At 41.0% G+C, this 22,267-nt stretch overlaps 1 protein-coding gene across 1 annotated transcript in view; it reads left to right on the top strand.

Moving 5' to 3' along the window:
* HEATR1 (HEAT repeat containing 1) overlaps window positions 1-22,267 on the top strand; it is a 35,648-nt gene that overhangs the window by 7,325 nt on the left and 6,056 nt on the right. Inside the window, exons 8-36 of the mRNA XM_083732902.1 lie at window positions 300-433; window positions 858-966; window positions 1,366-1,476; window positions 2,334-2,451; window positions 2,761-2,868; window positions 4,311-4,406; window positions 4,998-5,092; window positions 5,786-5,997; window positions 6,501-6,622; window positions 7,877-8,074; window positions 8,640-8,811; window positions 9,003-9,148; window positions 9,424-9,616; window positions 10,048-10,220; window positions 11,281-11,448; window positions 12,505-12,744; window positions 12,971-13,102; window positions 13,768-13,874; window positions 14,790-14,933; window positions 15,233-15,348; window positions 15,552-15,673; window positions 16,876-17,004; window positions 17,965-18,198; window positions 18,611-18,737; window positions 19,199-19,365; window positions 20,236-20,282; window positions 20,779-20,902; window positions 21,143-21,283; window positions 21,606-21,901. Coding sequence (XP_083589028.1) covers window positions 300-433; window positions 858-966; window positions 1,366-1,476; window positions 2,334-2,451; window positions 2,761-2,868; window positions 4,311-4,406; window positions 4,998-5,092; window positions 5,786-5,997; window positions 6,501-6,622; window positions 7,877-8,074; window positions 8,640-8,811; window positions 9,003-9,148; window positions 9,424-9,616; window positions 10,048-10,220; window positions 11,281-11,448; window positions 12,505-12,744; window positions 12,971-13,102; window positions 13,768-13,874; window positions 14,790-14,933; window positions 15,233-15,348; window positions 15,552-15,673; window positions 16,876-17,004; window positions 17,965-18,198; window positions 18,611-18,737; window positions 19,199-19,365; window positions 20,236-20,282; window positions 20,779-20,902; window positions 21,143-21,283; window positions 21,606-21,901 — 4,281 coding nt within the window. The remainder of the gene's footprint in view (window positions 1-299; window positions 434-857; window positions 967-1,365; window positions 1,477-2,333; window positions 2,452-2,760; window positions 2,869-4,310; window positions 4,407-4,997; window positions 5,093-5,785; window positions 5,998-6,500; window positions 6,623-7,876; window positions 8,075-8,639; window positions 8,812-9,002; window positions 9,149-9,423; window positions 9,617-10,047; window positions 10,221-11,280; window positions 11,449-12,504; window positions 12,745-12,970; window positions 13,103-13,767; window positions 13,875-14,789; window positions 14,934-15,232; window positions 15,349-15,551; window positions 15,674-16,875; window positions 17,005-17,964; window positions 18,199-18,610; window positions 18,738-19,198; window positions 19,366-20,235; window positions 20,283-20,778; window positions 20,903-21,142; window positions 21,284-21,605; window positions 21,902-22,267) is intronic.

Genomic DNA, 22,267 nt, shown 5'->3' with positions numbered 1-22,267 from the left:
ACCAGCAAGCGGCCAGGCTGCTTGCATGCTGTTGCGTATCTCCCAGGATTTTGCAAAGAAGCGGCAACTACAAGCTGATCGGAGCAATCCAGTTTAACTGCTTGGCCAGTGTGAATGCTTCCTACTGCGTGCAGAAGAACAAGAGCAGCTAATTTCCTGGCTCTTCGAAGAGAACCAGCTGCCCTGAGTCCACAGCTTAGTCACCTTAATAACAAGTGACTGACAGATGAAACCTCTTCAAACTGTTAAGAGCGCACACATGTTTATGGTTGCTTTTGGTATTTTCTTTTTTTGTGCAGGCCGTTTACCTATCTGTGTAATGTTCCCAATGTGATTGCCATCCTTCATGAAATTTCAGCAGCTCACGATGTCAGTCCAATTTTGCATTACCTCTTGCCACACCTAGTTCAATCGGTTATTTATGGAAAAACAGGTATGTCAATGAATTCCTGGTGGTTGCTTTTGTAAATGAGATATAGGAGCTCAGGTGTTTGATTTCCCCTTAGAAGCATAATTATTTTGGGGTCAGCCAGCCTCACAGTGATGGCCAAACCTGGCCCTCCAGCTGTTTTGGGACTACAATTCCCATCATCCCTGACCACTGGTCCTGTTAGCTAGGGATGATGGGAGTTGTAGTCCCAAAAAAGCTGGAGGGCCAAGTTTGGCCATCACTGCGAAACAAGATATTTCTTACAGGGGCATGGAAGCAACATAGGACAGAAAATACTACATTCTGCTGTAATTCAGAATTTTATTTGTGCTCCAGTACAGTTTAAACATAGGGAACTTTTCAATGTAAATGTATTTCTTTCTAAAAAAAATAGTTACAATGTATTTATCCTATCTACCTTTTTCAGAAATGGAAGAGAAATCTGACTTGGTTGGTTATGAAACCTCCATAAAACATCTAGAAGCTATAGTTACAAGTATACCTTTAGAAAAAGATTTGGATCGTTTATTGGCCTGGTAAGCTAGCCTCTCCTGTTGAGTGAGTTTATTTCTTGTCCTTGGTGATCTGGAGAGCATCAGGTAGAATTTGACTCATTTTCATCTTGAAATGTGACTTTCTAGAATATATCGATTGCATTCTAGACACAAGCAGAGATCCATAACTTGGAAAATGAAAACATTCATATTTTAAGTTCCATTGCATTTATGTGAATAAAAATAACAGTATAATGCATTCAGGTTTGGCACTGAGAGAGAAAAGTCCTTTGCATGTAGGCTTTCTATTAAAACGAAGAAGCTCACAAGGGAAATAAAATCTAATTACTAGCTTTTGAAATGAATTGAGAACTGTCAAAATGTAAATGGCTTGTTATATTTCTGTAAGGTGATAATTTATTCATTTTCTTACCGCTGCAGTAAATTTCTGGAAGGGTATATCTCGTATGGTATAGAGAGTGACTCTGATCCTGGCCAAATGGCTGAGATGAATAAGCAGCTGCTTCCTCTAATCAGGCTTTTTGAAAAAAAGTAAGTGGAGAGAGATGTGTTACCTGTTAAAATCAATATGTCTGTTGTCAGTATTCTGGGGTCATAGGGCAGTGAAGGTCAATATGCTCCCCTCCAGACGTTCTTGGACTTTACAGCTATCACCCCTAGCCAGTGTGGCCAACAGTCAGGAATGATTGGTCCATCATCTGGAGGGGGCACCAGACTGGTTGCTGCTGTCAAGGGGCATGGAAAGTATACATGAGCCTTGAGTTTGTAACCTAAATGTGTAGGTACTTTACATTTTATGCCCTTGTGCACTCTTCCAAATGTTAGGGGGAGGTTCATTGCCCCAAATCTCTCCTCAAGAGGAAGGTTTTAGCTACCCTGTGCATAAGGCTTCAAGGTGGATGCAAAACAATGCTCTTTTGGGAGAGAATTTAAAAGCCTAGGTGCAGCCACTGAGTACGTTCTAATGCTCTAAAAGTATTAGGGACTTAATAGCTTGATAACAGATTAGTTTCTGATTTACAGTAAGCATCTCTTCGGTGTTTTAGATGTATATAACTTATTGCCCTAAATGTAAGTGTATACAGGATAATAGATGGTATCCAATGCACTTGTTCCATTAGCACAAGGATTTCCCCCCTACACACATCCCACAGTGTTCCCCAATTTGCTTTGGGTGACTGGGGGAATCCCTGGAGCAGAGGAGAGGGAGAGGAAGTTCTGTTGGCAGCCAGAAGTCCTTATGCTGAGGGATCAAGTTTGTTGAATACCACCCGGTGTGTTTATATTAGCTTGAAAATAATTTTTACCTTCCCTGAAACTCAGGAGAATAGACTGCCCTAAAATGCTCTCTGGAAAACATTTTCTTCTTCTTCTTCTGCCTGTGGCAGATATTCTGCAACACTAGATTTGGTACTGGAGGAATATCTGAAAGATGTTAGAAATCAGAAGGAGCAGGATCTCTTCCACCAGTTTATTTCTCTTTCCATGAGTGGTGGTAAATACCAGGTAAGTCAAAGATCCTCGAGATTTCTTCTTTTTAAATGTGTTTCCGTACCAGCATTATAATAAGTGAGTGTGGTAAAAAAAAATCCTTGTAAAATGAAAGATGACTGCATTGTTATGGCATCTTATCAGTATTGATGAAATCAAGGCATTTTCAGAATTATTATGAATAATATATACATTGCTAACACAGTAACCACTCAATCCTTTGTATGTCTACATAGAAGTAGATCCCATTGAGTTCAGTGGGCCTTACTTGTTGTTAAGTGGGTACAGGATTGCATCTCAAGTAATCTTCATTTGTATCTCTAGTTTCTAGAAGATTCTGATACGTCTCTGCTGCTTAGCCTGAATCATCCGCAGCCAGCGGTCAGAGTTCTGGCTGTTCAGCAATTGAAAGAAATCATTCAAGCATCAAAGGTTTGTTTGCCTTTTGGGTCCCCCCCCCCCTTTGTTGCACTTTTAAAAATTAGGATGTGAACTGATTTAGCAAGTAGTGTGCCGGTGGCAACAGAAAAATGTACCTTTACAGTAACCAAAGGTAAATTCCCAGTATTTATATCTCATTGACTCTTCATTTTATCTGTTAACATTAAGGGACAGTCAAATCTCTGTTTTCTTCATGTCAGTAAAAAGGTGAAACTGGCTTAATTGGATCCAGAGTGTCCATTTCACAAACAAAAGGGCTTTATTCCTTCACTGAAGGGACTATGATGCAAGGGAGCTTGAGGAAATTCATAGAAGCATAGAATTGTAGATGACCTGAAGGGTCATCTAGTCCAACCCCCTGCAATGCAGGAATCTCCATGGCAGATGGCCATCCAACCTCTGCTCAAAAATCTCCAGTTCTGTGGGAGGCAATTTTCACTGATCTCTTTCTCCTGAAGCCACCTGTGCCACCTGTCCTAGTGTTCCATATGGTTCCCCAACCCCTGAAGCAAATCTTCATGGCACTGCATTAGGAAAGAGGGGTCATTGACATTCATTCTCCCATCCTACCTTCCTCTTCTGAGTGCAAGCCTGGATCCAACCCATCATTGTCAACAACTACTGGGATGGGTGATTAGAACATAAGAAGCTGCTTTATGCTGTGTCAGACTATTGGTCCATCCAGCTCAGTATTGTCTATGCTAACCAGAAACAGCCCTCCCAGGTTTCAGGCAACATCTTCTGAAGACATACCTGGAGATTTCAGGGATTGAACCTGCATGTTTGCAACCCACACTGCGGGTTGCGATTCGGCGCTTATGCGCAAAGCGTGATTTAGTGCTTCTGCACATGCGCGACCGCCGAAACCCTGAAGTATCCGGTTCCAGTACTTCCGTGTTTCGGCGGTCCGTAACCTGAAAAAACACAACCTGAGGCAGCTGTAACTCAAGGTATGACTGTATAGCTTTTCCTCAATCAGACTTCTTCTTTTGTTATTGTTTTACAACATGCAAGCTACTTCCTAATTTAGCCTCTGAACATGAGCGGTCAACTGTTCTCTCTCCACTCCTCCTGGGCCTAGTATTTCGGAGAGGAGCGGAGTTTCTACTATGCTTCACTCTTTCCGATTATTGTGTGTTGAGCATGATGTACAGTCAACACTGTGAGGCTGATCATGGGAATACAGAAAAGCCTTCGGCTAATTATAGTTTGTGATTATTTCATTAGACACAGCCTGTTGCCATATGAATTCTACAACTGTGATTCTATAGACCATCTGTCTTGCAGCTTACTGTCATAAGTAATGTGTAATTATCTAAATAATATTGTGTCCGCTTCTGAACTGGAATTGGCGTTTTACTAAAAGTATTAGTCCACGTCTTTTGAATGTAATTGAATTGTATGATGATTTCTCACCCTTCCTCTCTTTTCAGGAAGGCTTTGACGACTCTTTTATAGAAGAAGCAATTTTAGCACGACTTAAGGATGATAATCTAGATGTGATTATGTCATCTCTTGGTACATTGGAGGTAGGCCTTCATCTCTTCAAGGGCCCAGAAATTCTCGGTATTTATTATCATTTGTGATTGCCTGACTTACGATGGCATGCGTTTCTGGAAAAGCATTCTTTTTTCGGTATCGGCCATGCAGTAAGATAAATATCATACTAAAGTATGTTTGATAGTTCTCAGTTTCATCACTTATTCTTAGGTTGCAGTCCTATCACAATGCATTTGACAGCAAACGTAGACAGTTCTTACGCTCAGGAGTTAAAGTGTTTAGATAGTTATTCCAGGTTGTGGGTGTAGATATCCTCTTAACATGTTATGGCTTTGTTCACTTAGTTTTAGTGGAGACCAATGTTCTGTCTTGCCACTAAATTAAAATTCAAGAGATTTCCTTTTCTCTCCCTTGAAAGAGAAGAGTTTAATAACAATATTCACAGAGCAATCTAGAAATCCCTAGGTTTTTCTCTTCAAAAGCAATGTCCCATGAATATAAAATGCACTTCTTGAAAATATTTTTTAGTAAACCTGAAATTTTGCTTTAGACCTACACAATTGCTTCTAGTTTTTGTCCATGCATATGTGGTTTTTTTATACTGGTTCCTTTTTTTCTAGACCTGGTTGCGTAATTCAAAGACTTTTGATGAACAAATTGGCTTCAGTCTGTTGTGTCTTTTTGAAAGAGCTGACCTCTCAAAGGATGAAAAATGGTAAGTGTTCATTTTTACAGTTCCCTTTTGGATTCTTTAAAGACAACCTTTGCTAGGGGTCTCTTCATACCTTCTCAGAATTTTAGTTATTTTACAAATTTCATTTAATTTCTCGTCTGGAGATCAGGTTATACAATACACTTTGCTGATTTAGTGGTATATTGTTACTTTATTCTGGAATTATTGTGTATTGAAGGAATATGAATTAAGTGGTTCTCATCTAACAGAGACTTCTGCTGGCATTGGCTGATTTCCCCCTTTCCTCTGCAGCATCTTCTTCAGAGGGAAACTCCAGAATAGTGTGGCAGGTGGCACTGGGGAATTGACAAATATCACCTCCCCGATTCTTACACGGGATTGAAGCCAAGGATTCAGTTACTCAAAAAGAGGCAGTGGCAGGTTTCCTAGCAATAAACAAAGAGTTAAATATATAGCATCTTCCATATCTTCAAGCATATAATGCAAGAAACTGGGATTAGTGTTTTAGAGCATAACATTTCCCCAAACAATACAAAACCTGTGTTAATAAGCTCTGCTAGTAGATGCTCTTCAGCAATGCAGTCATCAGCTTCCATCATATTAAATAACATGCCAGTATTAAAATATTTTAGGAAGGGGAACTGTGTTGCAAAACTTGATTTTGGAGATGTGGTCTAAAAATACCCATTGTTCTTTCTTCCATGTGTGTGCTAGGTGCAAGATCCTGGAGGCTGCAATACACCTTTTAATCAAAGAAGAGATTCTTAAAGAGAATAAAGAGCTCTTAAACCAATTAGTCCTAAAGGCGCTGCCATTTATAGTCATAACCAGCAGTGATTCTAACTCTGCTGAATGGAAAGTGGCACGTTGTGTAGCAGATTCTGGTCTTTGCTCCCTACATCCTTTGCTGAAAGGCTGGCCAGAAGGTAAGCCGTTAAAAATAAAAAGATGGGTTCCTAAAATAAGTGACACAGGTTTTTTGGTAGCATTATTCACAAACTTACATTTTTCTTTTAAAAATGCCCGAAAAATGTGGCTCAAAAAGAAGCAAGATGTTTTTGTTCTTGTTATTTTTTTATTGTTCAGAAACATTTTATTGGTAAAACCTTAGGTTACAGTCAAACAAAATTTATAATAGCATTTTCTTCATTTAAAATTTTATTTTTAAAGTGTGCATGATACAAAGAAGAAAGGCTTTGGCAACGTGGAATAATTTCTTACAGTAAAAAAAAAGGCAGGGATAAATGTACAGTTGATATGACTTTAGAAAAACATCAATGACATTGCATTTTTGAACATGAAGTGAAGAAGACTATGCTGAAGGCAAATGTTTTGCAGAATTTAGGCAGTCTGCCATTGTCTTTAACCATACTGCTTTTGATGTTGTGTCTGATATATTAATGCTATTTTTTGCTTTTTGGTGAAATAGCTTTCAAAAAGGTGGTTAAAGTTTCTAAGTCAGAAGATGTGATAGGTGCATCTAATGCAAAACTGATCAGCCTCTTGTCACAGAACCTAAATTCAGAGGATTCTTCCTTCACTTTACAGATGGTATGTGTATAATTGACAATACAGTATTCTTTTAAATAAAAAGCTGTTATTTAAGTTGTATGACCAGTAGATATAAAAGATGCTTGATCACAGGCATCATCACAATAAAGCAACTCATAGATTGGGAAGATGCAAACTGTAGTTATTGAAACCCAGATTGAATGATGGACACGGAATGCTTACTTTGCACAATTTGCACTGCCTCACATTGAAGAAAATATGCAGAACAAGCATATGCGAAGCTCCCTTGAGCAAAATTATTGTCCCTGTTATGGTCTGCTCTGAACAGCAGCAACACCCCATGGTCCCTCGGGCCATTTATTTATTTAAAAAAATTATACCACCTCCTATTTTAAAAGCTCTAAGTAGTTTCTATAAAAATGAACGCAACAAAAATCCAACAAAGTTCAGTAACATTTCCTTAAAAAAGCAAAGTGCCAGTTGTATCTCACAAATAAAATTGAGCAGTGTACAAAGACATGTTAAAAATTAAGAGTTACATTCCAGGGAAACTTGTGTAAACAGATACCTTTTTAAGAGGGCTTTAAAGACTTATCACTGTTTGCCTCATGAATTACCGAAGAGAGAATGTTCTGGAGACTGGTTACTAATGATATGAGTGATGGCCACCAACTTGAAGGACTTCAAAAGAGAATTAGACAAATTCATGGAGGAGAAAGGATACTAGCCATCATGGCTGTGCTCTGCTTCCGTAGTCAGAGACAGTAACACTTCTGAGCACCAGTAGCTGAGAACCTCAAGAGAGGAGAGTGTTTAGGTCCTGCTTGCCACAGGCATCTGTGAGAACAGGATGCTGGGACACTGGCCTGATCCAGCAGGCTATTCTTTATGCTCTTAAAACACCTTCCCATCTGTAGCTCATTTTATATGTTAAAACCAGGTTCTGTATATGGCATGTGGATAGGGGAAATACACAGAGAAGCCAAAACGCAGATATTGGCCAACCTTCTTTCTAAAGAACTACAGTAGTACCTCGGGTTACATACGCTTCAGGTTACAGACTCCGCTAACTCAGAAATAGTACCTCAGGTTAAGAACTTTGCTTCAGGATGACAACAGAAATCGTGCTCCAGCGGCGCGGCGGCAGCGGGAGGCCCCATTAGCTAAAGTGGTGCTTCAGGTTAAGAACGGACCTCTTGAACAAATCAAGTACGTAACCAGAGGTACCACTGTAATGTTACAATATATATATATATAAAAGAAAATTTACCTGTGTTTTCATTCCCTTTCAAGGTGGAAGGTCTCATCAGTATTGCTGAGGAGTCTCATTCAGGGCTACAGAAGATAACCGCTCACATTGTCAGCTCTGTTCTTGTCCAGTCCTGCTGCAGTAGATCGCAAGCAGAAGAGTGTCGTTTGCCACTGGCTTTGAAGGTCTTCTATCTTTTGAGGAGAAAAGTACAAAAATTTGAAGACACTTATCATGCGGAGGTGAGGACTCCTGAGTTTGTAAGCTTGACTGAAAGAAACTGAGAATTAGGCAGGAAACAGAAGGGATGTTTGTTCTGTGGCAGATACTTCTAAAATCTGTTGCATAGAAGTAGGCAGCTTCATTAAGACTTACCTGTATCACTTCAGCTTTCAATCAGAAGTGGTTTTTGCTTTCTTTCCAGTACAGCTCTAAACTTGCACTGGTGTACGGTTACAATGCTTGAAACTAATCTAAAACAACCAGGTTTTGGCAAGGTGCTCCTTGGGCAGTGAGAAGGAAGACCTATGCCTATCAAAAAGGGGAATTGTAGGCTAGAGGAGCATACCGAGGTCCTTCCCTGAAAGTCAGATGTTTGCATGTTCAGGGAGAGAAGCACACAGTGGAATTGGAAACATGCATTCTTAAGTTTTTAGGATAATTAACTCAAGGTTTATTTTGAATAGCAACATTCATTTGGGGCTTCTGAATTTAAAGACAGGTGTTTGTGGTATTCATTGCTCTTTAAAAAAAAATGAAGGCAGAGGGAGAACCGCTACATATAAAGAGTGGTGTTTTTATTTTCAGGCATTTCTCTGCGATTTCACATCTCACAGTGACCTGCTCTTAGAGGCATTAACAACATATATACAAAAGTTAAATGCTGGAGAAGCTGTGGATGTAGAAGATTCTGTCTTGCTCATCGTTTGGCTCAGAAGCTTTATTCAAGGCCTGCTGCCTCCAGATTCCTGTTTGAAAGGTGACTTTTCGGTTGCAAAATGATACTTTTTAAAAAGTCCTGTTGTAATTGCTATGCTCATTGCATCACTGCACATTGTTTTCTAAAGAATGTGGATTGTGGAATGGTGACCAGTGCTAGATTTGTGGCCTGCAGAAAGCCTTGTTCTGTTCTGATCAGTCTTTGCTCCCTTTTTCTGTGCATTCATACAGAGTTGTGGTGGAACCCTGAAACTTTAAGTGAAGCGAGCAAAAACTACTTACACCTGCTGTTGGAGCTCTTTGACATTCTGGTCTGTGGAGCTAGTGAGGGAATCTATGCTGATCATTTTCGTGCAATGATGAAACTTCTGTTTCAGGTACCTTGTCCCTTCCTCCACCACCCACACCCTCCCAACTGATTTAAATCCATATATCTTAGAACTTTTTCCTGGTTTTAATCTAATTCATGCACTTTTAATACATTTATTTAAAATGCTCATTTGGTCGAAGTTTTACTGTAAGTTAGTTCCAGTAAAATGAAATGTAGGTGTTTGCCCGGTCAAAACCAGAAGAAAGCAACAAATGACTGGTGGGTTTCTGTGTGCGCACACACACCTGTGCACATTCAGGACTTTCCTTTTTTAATTTGAAGGTACATTTGAAAAATCCAGATCGTGAATTCAGGTTCCTCTCAGTCTTATGGACGTACAGTTACAACCTCTCAAATCAACTGAACGTTGTGATGGATGCCGTGCAACAGACTCGGGCTTTGTACATCGGGCACGCCATGCTTGCATCACAGTCTGTGCAGAGGAAAAGACAACTGACATCAGCAGATTCCCCAGGTACTGCGCACTGGTCTTTTTGTCATATTTTGCAAGACTTCCTCCCCTGTTAGGTGGGTGATTTAGGGGGACAAACATGGCACATAGAAATAGAGGGAACCTGGAAGGTGGGCATTGACAAGGAGATGTAAATTAGTCTGTGGAGGACAATTATCTGCAAGGACCTTCATGCAAACCTAGCCTGTGCACTTAATTCAGTAAATGTGCTGACTCTAAAATCCTGAACAAAGGCAACACCCTTGTGTTACTTGCCTATTTATTTACAACTGTTCATCAGGATGCTCACAGGAAGATGGGGGTAGAATGTTTCTGAAATGCAGCAATTGGCTAGATAAATGAGATTTCTCATGGAAAGTTTGTTAGCAAGTTGTTGTTGTTTTAACAATTGTTAACCATCATTTTTTTAACTGTTTCCTTTTCTCCCTTTCCAGTGGTCATAGCTTTGCTGATCAATTTGGGAAGTCCTGTGAGAGAAGTACGAAGAGCTGCTGTAAACTGCCTTCATTCCTTAAGTGGAGTAAAAGAATCTGTATTTCATCAAATCATTCATAATTTAGTGCAGAAAGCTGAGGAGATAATATCTGACCAAAATTACATAAGCCAGGTAAGTCTCAGTGGCAAAATACTGTGTTACCTGTTTTGAATCGGACATTCACCATACTTGTTTGTCTCCCAGTGATTCTGGCACTGGATGATATTGCCATCTTCAGGAGACAAGTTTTTCAAGAAAACCTCGGACAAGGGTTTGACTAGGAGGCACCACCCAACTTCCTCTCTAAAGCCATCCTTTTTCCTGAGTTGGTTAGAGAAGGTTATAGATGACAGTAGCCACATTTGAATGATCAAACGTCAGCTTAATAAGATGAGACATGTGTGAGGTTTTTTGCATCCACATTTGGAGCTCTTGCTTCTGCTATGAGAGTCAAGCCAGGAAGCTGCAGTTAGCCATAGGTGACAGTTGCATCCAAAATTGGAAACTACAGTTATTGGCTTTCAAACAGCTAGGATAAGAAGTGATGGTTTAAAGTTGGCTTCCACTTTGTGCTTAAGAAGTGGAAACAATGGTTAACAGGAGCTTCCTCACTTCCTCACATGAAGGGAGGAGTAAAGTGGGAGTAAAGGGATTGCATTGAGGGTTCATAAAGATGGTACATGTCTCAGCTTATTAAGCTAAGATTTGATTGTCCAAGTAATGTGAGTAGTGTCTGACTTTCTCATTGGGGAGTTTAATGCTTTTATCCAGCATTCCTACAGAGGCACTGGTCTCTGAGCCCCCAATGAGCTCCATCTAGTTGCTGACCCAGATCAGCTCACTGGTATCCTGAGGAACTGAGGATGATGAAATGGCAAAGTAGGCATCTAGGGTCAGATGGCAGAAAACACATAATGACTCACTGAACGCTGGTGTGAGCCCATTTGCAGTCTTACTCTGTGGCAGCATTGTCAGCTACAACAATATACTTCTCTATCACCATTCCATCTGCTCAGTAGCATCTGATGGTGAAGGGGTCTTGGGAAAAGTGCTTCCCGGTCTCATACATTCCAATTTGGGGCAAGGGGGTGGTGTCCAGACTACTCAGAACTGTGTTGGGTGATGCTGATTATACAGCTATTGTGCTGAATAGTTCCTGAATGCCTTCCTCCCTTTTTGTTTTATAATTTAGTGCCTTCATAATTTGTTTGAATTACAACAAACTCAACACAAGCAAAAGACACAGCAGCAGAAGTTATCAGGAGCACTGGAAGCATTACTTAAGTGTGTTCAAACTACCAAATGTCCTTCATACGTTGCAAGGAACCTGATGAAAATTCTTCATGAAGTCAACGGCCAGGTGTGTGGAACGCATTATGTCAAGCTTCCGAAAATGTGCTTGCCCATCTGGAAGCATTTTGTTGTGGAGTGGGACCTTGCTGTTCCTAAACTAAATCATGACTTAGATTATTTTGTTCCACAAAATGTGGAATGTGCACATTTCAGCTACACATGTGCATATTTCAGCTACAGTCAAACCAAATGGCTCCATTTTCAAACATTTCAACTCCCTAATGCAGAAGCCCCGGAAAGAAATGCTCCAGTTTTCGGGACCCGAGTGTCCGACACGGCTTCCGCTTGAGTGCAGGAAGCTCTTGCAACCAATCGGAAGCTGCACCTCGGTTGTTGAACGTTTTGGGAGCTGAACAGACCTCCGAAACAGATTGCATTCAACAACCAGGGTTTGACTGTAAATGCAAATTTTGCATTCTAAACTAAGATGTAGAAATATGGGGGGGGACTAAGATTTGTTCTGTCTGTTCCTGCAACTGCTGTATTACTACCTCAAATCACTGTGTGGTAAACTGTAATGCTCCTTTGGAGGTGCCCTTTACATTGCAAATTAAAATCCAAAGTATGGAAATTTGGCTCTGTGCGTGTGCTTCTAATTTTTCCATCAGTTTGCCAAATATGCCAAACTGAAGCATATGTAGCAAGGGAATAACACATGTGTAACTCCTTTGGGATCAACCAACCTTGACCCTCTTCTGAACTTTTCTCTTAGGAGTCTACATCTGGGGTCACCAGCATGGCACCCCTGGACCCATATGTGAACTCAAAGACTCCTCTTACACCCACAGGGTCCCCTCCACCTGCTGAAATAAGCCTTGAAAGAAACATTCTTTTGTAGCCAATATAATAGGTTAAGTGGGGTGGGTGAAAAGGTGTCCATGGCAGTTTCTTCATTTTGAAGATCTTTCCGTGGACCCAAAAGGATTGGTGACCCATAAATGTTTTGAATATATCCCTTTCTGGTACTTCTGTTGCATGACTCTATGCCCTTTGAATGTAAAATATATATTTCTGAATGCTTGTTAAAGGAAGAGTTGATCTTGAACACCTTTTCTGCTTTCAGGTGGTGCTTTCTTACCTGCTGCCTGTCCTGGATCGATTATTGGAGAAAGCTCTTAAGGGATCGGAGGGGATGTTAAAAGATGAAGCTCTTCTTCTGCATCTCATCCTTGGGAAGTACAATGAGCATTCAGCTGCCCTCCTTTGCACAAATCAGCGCTGTCTGGATTTGTTCATCAAAGCTCTGCACGTCTCACAGGAAGTCTACAAAGGATTGACTTTCCAGATTAGAGCTCTTGGGCAGGTGAGAGAGGGGCCGATTGAGAGTCCCGTGTAGTTCTTCCCAGTGGAATTCAGTATATTGAACCTTTGAAAACGGGAAAGTTCCTCTTCACCTGCCCCCATTTACCAACAAAAGGTACCCACATCTGTAAAGCGGGAATAGCACTGATCCTTTTCTTTCAGGATGTGAGCAAAATGAATACAAAGGAATGTTTTTACACAAATTATTCTCTTTTTGTCATTTCTAGATTACAAAACCATTCTTTGCCGCATTGCCAGATGGGAAGGTTCAACAAAAGATATTGGGAGTTTTGTTTGATTTACTGCTAAATTGCAAAAATCCACTTTGTGCACAGACCATCGGCAGTGTTTTTAAAGGGGTAAGGTGGTCTTAATCTCTTGGGATGATGAGAGTATCCTCTTGCTATTTGGAATTAGTCTATATACAGTCATGATGGGATGATTGTGTTTACATTGTATAAATCGCATATTGCGTTGCTCTCAACTTGGTCTCCATGAAAACTAACTAATGCATGAGTGCTAAATTATGAGATTAAAAGCATGGAACAGTTATTAGAACAATAGTCCAGAAACAGTCTTGCATGTTTGAGTGTGTGCATATGTGTCATTGTAAAGCAAAAAATAATATTGCAGGGAAGTTTTTCATAGCAGTTTCTCCTTTCAAAGCAAATAAATATAAATGTATTTAACAAAGTTGCTGTTTCCATATAAGTATGGAGTTCTTTGGTTGGCTTTGAGTTGTGCTCAAAGAGCAAATCTTTTTTCCTTTTTTTTTTTTTAAAAAACATGCTTTTAACTAATTTTCAAAAAGAACATAAAAATATATTCCCCACCTCTATAACAAGTGCCTTCCTCCCTGTCTCCCTTCCCCAAAATGCAAAGTCTTACAGGAGAACATTATTCTAAAGCTGTAAGTGTGAGTCCAGTGGATGCCACTGTATTTTGTGTTCTGTTGAGTATGTGATGAAGGGATATCATGTCTCTATAAAATCTTCCAAATATTTCTTTCTTGTATAATGTTTAGATTTCAGTTGATGCTGAGCAAGTTAGTGTGGAATTGGAACCTTTACCGAAAACTAAGACTGTGGCTACTGTTCACCAGACAAGAAGGCAGAAGATGCAGCAGCAGAGGTACAAGGCAATAGAACACGAAAAAGCCATTTGCAAATCTGTGTGCATTCATGAATTAACATAATTAATATTAAGAATAATTTATTAATCACCTTCTACACAGTTATCTCAAGGCAATGTGCAATAAAAGCAGCAAAAAACAGCTAAACTAAAACAAAATAGACACTCATGGCAAGGATCCATTTATCTAGCAAGGAAAGCCCATTGGAACAAAAATGTCTTCTCTTGTTTCTGGAAACAGGCAGTAGGTGGCTCCCAAATCTCAGCAGGATTGAGGACATTGGGCCAAGATTGATGGAAATTCTACTCATTGAGGTGGTCCTTGCATTGATTCTGAGGCTGCTCTGTGTCTTGCCTCTCCTATCCAAATAGCCCCATCAAAGCGACTGATGCTAACTCCATGCAAGTCGGACAGTCCTAAAACTGAAAAATAGCACATATATCCAGGGATATTTATGCAGCCAATCTTTGGTTTGGTTTCCAAACGTTTTGGAAGTCAAATGGACTTCCAGAACGCATTCTGTTTGAGAATCAAGTAACATTTAACCGGCAATATTGTCCAGTTGCCTTTCTTTCCATTTGTGACCCACCTACTTTTTGAGATTATTGGCATTGCTCACTTAAGATTCATTTAGTAAGGTGATAAATGATGGGAATCTGGGCAGAACCTTCACTCTAGTGTCCCCAACCTAATAGGACCGATTAACAATTTTTAGATGCTGTGAACACTTTTGTATCATGCAGGCATCCAGTCCAGTCTCAATTACAAAGAAGTTTCACTTTGGTGTGTTAGTTCTTCATAGACCATTATTGTATTTTATATGGGATTTTATTCAGATAAACAGTTTATTTTAGAATTGATGGGATAAGCTTCTATAAATGGAATTAAATCTCTTCTTTTTCTCCATCCTTCAGAAAAGTTCAGGACCAGGAATGTGGGCAAGAAGAAAGCAGTATGAACTGGCACAGAGTCACGCTTATCCTGGAATTGCTGCAACACAAGAAGAAGCTCAAACACCCACAAGCACTGATACCTACTCTCTTCAGCTTGCTGGCTAGGTAATGATGTTTTACTTTAGAGGGTGGCAGAACCATAATGGGGGACCATCCAGCTGTTACATGAGAGGGCCTCATAGCACCAGAGCATCCCCACATGACACCCCCCTGTGGAGACTGGTCAGAAAAATAAAGGGACCTGATGGAGATTCTCTACCTCTCCCCCTGTCATGGATGTGTCCCAAACCAGTATATATGTACCTGGTGACTCAGCGGTTGCCAAATAGCCACCTTCTGATCGCTACCCTACGAAGACTGTTTTTCTCCATCATTGCTTTTTAACTGTCTTTCTGAATTACCAGATGTCTGGAACCTTCTGCAGAACATGAAAATCTGGAATACACAAAGCAGCTAGTACTTGGTGGTCTGTTGAACATTTGCCAGAAACTGTCCCCTGATGGTACCAGGATAAAAGCAGGTAAAGAAAAAAAGACGTTTAGTTTTGGATCCCATGTATGAAAGCTTGCCCCAAGCTTTATATACACTTATGCCTTTAAAAAATAAAAAAGTGGTTAGTACGAAAACATCATATATTGGCATGTGAATATAAGTATAACAAGGCTTGTTTCTAATATTGAATTAAGCCTGGCTGTGCTTTCAGTCTTTGCTTTGCTTTTCGAGGTATCCTTGATGAAGAGAAGTTCAATGTCGAGCTGGTAGTCCAGTGCATCCGGGTTTCAGAGATGCCTCAGACCCATCACCATGCTTTGCTCTTGCTGGGTGCAGCTGCAGGAATGTTTCCTGTGAGTACAGGCTCTGCCTTTTTCCTCCTCCTTCTCATGGCTGTTATCAGGGAATGGAATTGAAATTGGTTTCGAAGAAGAAGCAAGACTCACCCCTCCACTCCTTTTTTTTTTTTTTAAAAAAAAAAGATAATCTTCTGGTGTTCCTCTGTGCATTGATTCTAAATCTTATCTCTTTCCTGAGCCATTCCTATGCTTGAAACAGCTTCCCATTTTTGCTTTTCAAGTTGCCTCCTTCAAATCTGATATCATTGTCACAGCCTTATTTGGACCACTCTGACCTCCCCAAACCTCACTTTCCTCTACCCCCGTACTCCATCAATCCCTGAATTCTCCCAGAACCATTGTGTTTCTGGACACAGAGTTATCACTTCTTTGTTCTGAATGGCACTTGCCTCCTAATGATGCAGTGTTGAAGAGCTACTTTTACTTTCTTCTGCTTCATAAGAAATGCTGTCCTCCTCTCACAGCAGCAAGAAACTCAGCAAGCCTTGTATTGGTAGACGGGAGGGCCCATCTCTATGCCACATATTTCTGTGTTTACCCAGCAGGACCTATGGTTTTTTTAAAAAAAGAAATGCAGAAACTTTTGCTGCCAAGATAGGTTCACTGTCTTGCTGTGATGGGTTGTGCAAATGTAGGAAAAGATGGCCAGTTCTCATAAAGCCATTTGGAACCGCTCACTTAATTTTTTAGTAGAAAGGAAGGAGTAACTGGTCATGAGAAGGGGTTAATTTCCTTCATGAGCATAAATCACCCCATGGATGAGCTAATCGCAGGTGCAAGGTCAGTTGGTCTAGTTGCTATGGTAAATAACCTAGTGCCCTGACTATATCTGTGATTAATGTATGTCAGCTCAGTAGTGTTTGTTGCTGTGAGTTGGAGTCTGTTTCTTGTTATGTCTTGAGTTGCTGAGGTTTGTCTGGAGCAACTGATACTTTGTACTTGCATCTGTGAAAGCCCACAAACAGCTACATCCATAACTGGTTTACTTAACCTTACCTTCTGCAACAGTAAACTATCCGAACCTTTCTCTCCTTTCATGTGGTGACTGGTGCCAGGAGCAACTTCCACTGTGTGTCTCTCTCACCTAAGATTCCCACCATTTTTAACTGCAAAACGAAAGTGCATTGCAGGACTGAATAATTGGGGGGGGGGGGAATTATAATGTGTTGTGTGAGTGACTGATTTCTCTTCTCCAGGGTAAAGTGCTGCACAACATCATGCCCATTTTTACCTTCATGGGGGCAAATGTCATGCGACTGGATGATGCTTACAGTTTCCAAGTGATTAATAAGACAGTGAAGATGGTTATTCCTGCTCTTATACAGGTGAGCTAATTCAAATCTGGGAATGGGTCACAGAAATACCTTGCTGGCTAACTTTCCATTAAAAATTATTTAGTGCAGTTTTCCATATTTGATAGAGACCCCCCCCCCAACCCATTTTCGATAGAATCAGTAAAAAACATATGGTGCTGAATGTTCGTGTTCAAGTTTTCTATGGTGGTCAACCCAGAATAAAATTTTACATGGTGCAATTATTGGACATGGTACAAGAATGGCGGAACTGTGCAGCCAGAGGGTAGATTATTCTTGATAAAAAGGATAGTGGTGGTTAAATAGCACAGGGCAAGTAACTTCAGGAAAACAATACATTGCAGTGTTCATATTAGAACTTTCTTTCCAGTGGTTCACTCTTTGTCTTTAAGTGGCTACCTAGTCTAACCTAATCCAAATATCTTGCAAAAGTGGAACTCAAAAAATAACTGTTACTAGAAAACCATCTTCTGGCATGAAATTGTACTGAGCCTTATGCCCTGCAAGTCCTCTCTGAAGGTTCTGTATTTTCCCAGGGCAAGATAAACATTAGGGGGAGTCAGTGTGGTGCCCTGTGGGTGTTGTGAGTGGTCAGGGATGATGGGAATTGTAGTCCAACTGATCTGGAGGGCAAGACCAAGTTGGCTGCGCCCGTACAATCAAGTGTACATGAGTATTCAACAAGTTATACTGTTCTCTCGAGTCTTGGACTTCCCTTCTCCTACTGGCTTCTTGCCTCCAGGACTCACCATTAGCACACACAAGCGCACTGATGCCTTTTTAAAATGAATAACCCCTACTCCAAGTCTTTTTGAACATGATCATATATTGAAGTATTCCTGCTGCAATTGCAACTTGGGGTTTTCCTTTGTGTTTGGGGAGGCCTGGTTTTTCTATGACCTACAGCAAAATGCCGTTCAGGTTGCAGATGGAATGTACAACATCTTAATTCTTTAAATGTTTCCTTTGTAGGCCGAGGAGGATGGCGGTTCTTCAGAAACTCCAGGGAATGTGGAAGGGGTGGTTGTTAAAATAATCCGTGTGTTTGTGGATGCTTTGCCTCACGTGCCTGAGCATCGGCGCCTCCCAATCCTAGAGCAGCTGATAAGCACTTTGGGAGGGGAGCGGTTTCTCTGGATTCTTCTCGTGTTGTTGTTCGAACAGCATGTGACAAAATCTGTGGCTGCAGTAGCCAATGGGGAGAAGGTAAGAGGTGTCTTCTGTTGCACATTCTTTGTTTAAAACCTTGATCGTCTGAAGGGGTGATACTGGTGACCCCTTGTGCCGAGCCTTTAGTATGACAGTCTCTTTCCTGTGGAACTCCTTGCCAACAGAAATCTGGTAGGTCAGCCCTGATTTCTTTTAGACATTGTGCAATTCTGCTGTCCAGAACAAGCCTTCAGAACTTAGGGGGGAAAATTATCAGCCAGTTTTGTTGATATGCTATTGATGCTTTTGCTGACATGATTATTGTAGAAGGGTTATGTTTTTGTGTAGTATATACTGTGTGGGGGTTTTTTAGGGAAAGTGTGTTGTGGGTGGCTAATTCCTTTTTTGAAATAATGCAAGTTTCTCTCTTACTAATCATCTCCTATCCAAAATCTTCTTACTTATACAGGATGCTGTTTTGGAGACTGATACGGAATTCTGGATTTCTGTATGCTGCGAATTTAGCGTAATCCAACAGTTACAGAGTTTGATGAAAGTCCTGGGCTATTTAACAAAGCTGCCAGAGAACAAAGAAGGTAACTGCAAGGGGGGGGCACCTTCCATGCCTCTTGCCTAAATACAATCCAGTTGGGCAGAACCATTGGATTGAAACCAGATGCAAGTATTCCTACTGACACTGTTCATAATCATAAACTCACAGCACAGTCCTATGGAGTGGTGAGATTGACTCTGTTGTCCACCACATCCAAAGCCCTGTCTGCTTATACTACCGCCGCCACCCTGTACTTTACAAAGAACCCTCACCGTCCCAGTGTGCACCCAGATAAGAGTTAAGCAAATAAAACATGTGTACCTCAATTTTCAGAATTAATTCATATTACAAACAGCTTGCGCATCTCCCCCCCCCCCCAAAAAAAAAATGTAAGACTCTATGCCCTGCCTCCTAGTGAGATCTTTTAATCTAGAATTTATAGGGATGTTAAAACTCATTTTCTTGCTTTGGAAAATCAATGTTATTTGCTGGATACTTTTACAGAGGACCCTGGGCAAAAGAAATCGAGGCTCCCCAAGAAAAAACCACAGAGGCAGGAAACGGAGCTCTTTGATGTGGAGTCTCACTCTGGCAAACAGCTAAGGCACTTCAAATTCCTGTCCATCTCCTTCATGTCACAGCTCCTGGCTTCACAAAGTTTTGTGAAAATGGTAAGGCACGCAGAACTTTCGAAGGGCTTTCTGTGGTTCCTTTTCCAGTTGTGGATTTGCATGTAATCAATATCCTTTTCTGTAAAACTCACAGAAAAGTTTTTCCCCTCTTGACTGCAGCTCCAAATTCAGCATTTGCTGGTAGGAACTGGAAGTGTACCTTGGACATTGTGCACAAAATAAATTCAGTAGTTATTCCTTACTTGGCTGTAAGCAAGGACTGCCCACCTAGCAGTTTGAAAGCACATCAAAGTGCAAGTAGATAAATGGGTACCGCTCTGGCGGGAAGGTAAACAGCGTTTCCGTTCGCTGCTCTGGTTCACCAGAAGCGGCTTAGTCATGCTGGCCACATGACTGTACGCCAGCTCCCTCGGCCAATAAAGCGAGATGAGCGCCGCAACCCCAGAGTCGGTCCTAAGGGTCAGGGGTCCCTTTATCTTTAACTTTACCTTTGGACTGCTTACATAAACAGAAAACTACAATAATAGGAGGGTTTCTGGCTGGCTGTCTTGGGAAGGGAAGTCAGGAACCCAAGCAAGACACATACAGTGGGGAAGAATTCAATGTAACACCATGGCAGTTGTTCCATTGCATTTCAGCTTGCTACCTGGAACAATCCCCTGTCTCTCCCCCCCCCCCCCGCCACAAGCTCTCTGGAGGTTCTGCCAACACACACCCTGACCAATTTGGGGAGCGTGCAGAGAAGAGACATCCTTGCACAGGTTTCTGCTAGCAAAACTCATTCATTGATTCTGGCCCAGTGGTCTTCCTCTCTGATTTTATCATCTGTACATTATAATGGCTTGTGCAGCAGATCTGTTTTATTTCCACTAGCATGTTGATAATTTTCCTCCCTTCTTTATCACCTAGGTGGTTGAATGTGAAGACGCTGAGGAGTTAAAGGTCTTTGAGCAAAGGTACATTTTGTTTTCCCTTTGGGTGCAAACATAACCACAGATGTATAAAAGTAGGCAACTCTTAAGTGAGTTTTAGACTGTGATACAGTTAATGTTACTATCTCTATCTCCTTTTCCAGGCCCATATATGCATCTACTAAATGACCTGAAACTGTAGTTGGTTGGGTAATGGAACATGGAATGAATCTTGTGCCACAGTTAGAAGAAGAATAAATATGGAAATTTTATTTTTAATGTTGTGTAATGAGTACATTTTAAAAAATTGTTAGCATGGTGTTCAACTTTTTCTCTTTGGCCATGAAGGACTGGAAGCTTAAAAAAAAATGCTGTGATTGTCCTTTGGTTTTCATTGTATATATAATTAACCACCATAATTCAGTTCTGTTGCCTTTCTCCTATAAGGGGAGCTGAAACAGCAAAAGCCCCAGCTGAATTTCCTTCCTCCAAATGGAGAGATTGCATTTGCTCATGGTGGTCACTATTGTTGTTTATCCAGATTGTTGGAAGAAGTTCTTTGCTACATCAATGCTGTGGCACAGTCAGTGGAAAAAAATGCCGACACTCAAACAGCAAAATTCTGGAGGGCTCTGCTCAATAAGTCCTATGATGTACTGGATAAGGTAAGTTTCTTTGGTTGGCGGTGATGCTGATGTGAGCTGTCATGCAAACCAAGCAAACATCATCACACTGCGTGCCTATCTGATTCATCTGTTGATCTCAGGGGGCTGGTTCTTCAACACTTAAAAAGTAAGGAGGAACCCTGTTTTTCCTAGTTTTTTTCCATAATGAAAGCAGTCCCGACACCTGTGGGAACTTCCCTTTTTTTGGCATGGTACATTTCACTGCTACTTTCTTTCCAGGTCAATGCCTTGATGCCAACGGAAACCTTCATCCCTGTCATCCAAGGGCTGATGGCCAACCCGCTGCCTTCTGTGAGACGTAAAGCCATGGACCTCTTGAACAATAAGCTGCAACAACGCACACAGTGGCAGCAATCACAAGTAACCCCCATTCTTCTCACTGATTCTTTTCCCTCTTACCATGGGAATTTGCTGTCTCAAATAACCAAATCCCTTCCCTACCCATGTGCTTTTAAAAATGGCACAAAGGGGAAGAGGGTCAAGGATTCTGAGAAAAGCATTTCACGGGCCTTGTAAGGGAAAGAAAATACGTTTATGTATAGCGTGACTTTGTGTTTGGCTTTGAAAATGGGATGTTTACATTGCCAGTCCACCCTTTATTTGTGCCTTTGGAGCAATGATACCTTACTTGGCACTGAAATCCTAGTCAATATTGATTTGCCTGCCTAATTCTGTTTTTCAGGTTGAGTTGCTGTTAGAATTGGTTCCCCATCTCCTCACAGTTGTGCGGCATGATACAAGTGAGGCCAGCGGGGAGCCAGAGCAGGCGATCAACAGGCAGACGGCGTTGTTCAGCCTGAAGCTGCTGTGCAAATGTTTCGGCCCAGAAAGGCACGAACCATTTGTGCCTGTGCTGAAAACCGCCATCGATGTGATTTCTTCAGAAAGGAAAGAAAGAAACCTTGCAGGAAGTGCTTTGCTCTGTGCAGCTGAGGTCACCTGTGTGCTTAAAGCACAGGCCATACCTCACCTACCAAGGTAGCACTTTGAACTTGTACAGTAAATAATGCATCTAGCGTTTATGTAGGACTTTAGAATATTCAAAGCATATTATGTCCATTGTTTCATTAATATTTGAAGGAGCTCTGCAAGGTAGGCCATGGAATTTTATGCTCATATTGCAGATACTTGAGCTTAAAAGCTGAGAATAATGACAGATAGGGATGACTGAAGTACAATTTGACTTGGGGACAAAATTTAGTAACTACAGTCTGTCAACATCTGGGAACCCAAAGTTGAATAACTCTGCTTTTAAAACAACCTGTGGAGAAATATATTTGAGTTGAAAACTAGAAAGATCGTAATTTTTTTTCAGGAGAGCAACCTGTTTGGAAATAAGTGAAT

Source organism: Podarcis gaigeae (genome assembly GCF_964106915.1).
Source record: "Podarcis gaigeae genome assembly, chromosome: 3".
Lineage (NCBI taxonomy): Eukaryota > Metazoa > Chordata > Lepidosauria > Squamata > Lacertidae > Podarcis > Podarcis gaigeae.
Note: the sequence above shows the minus strand (reverse complement) of the source record. Positions and strands in the feature narration are given on the sequence as shown.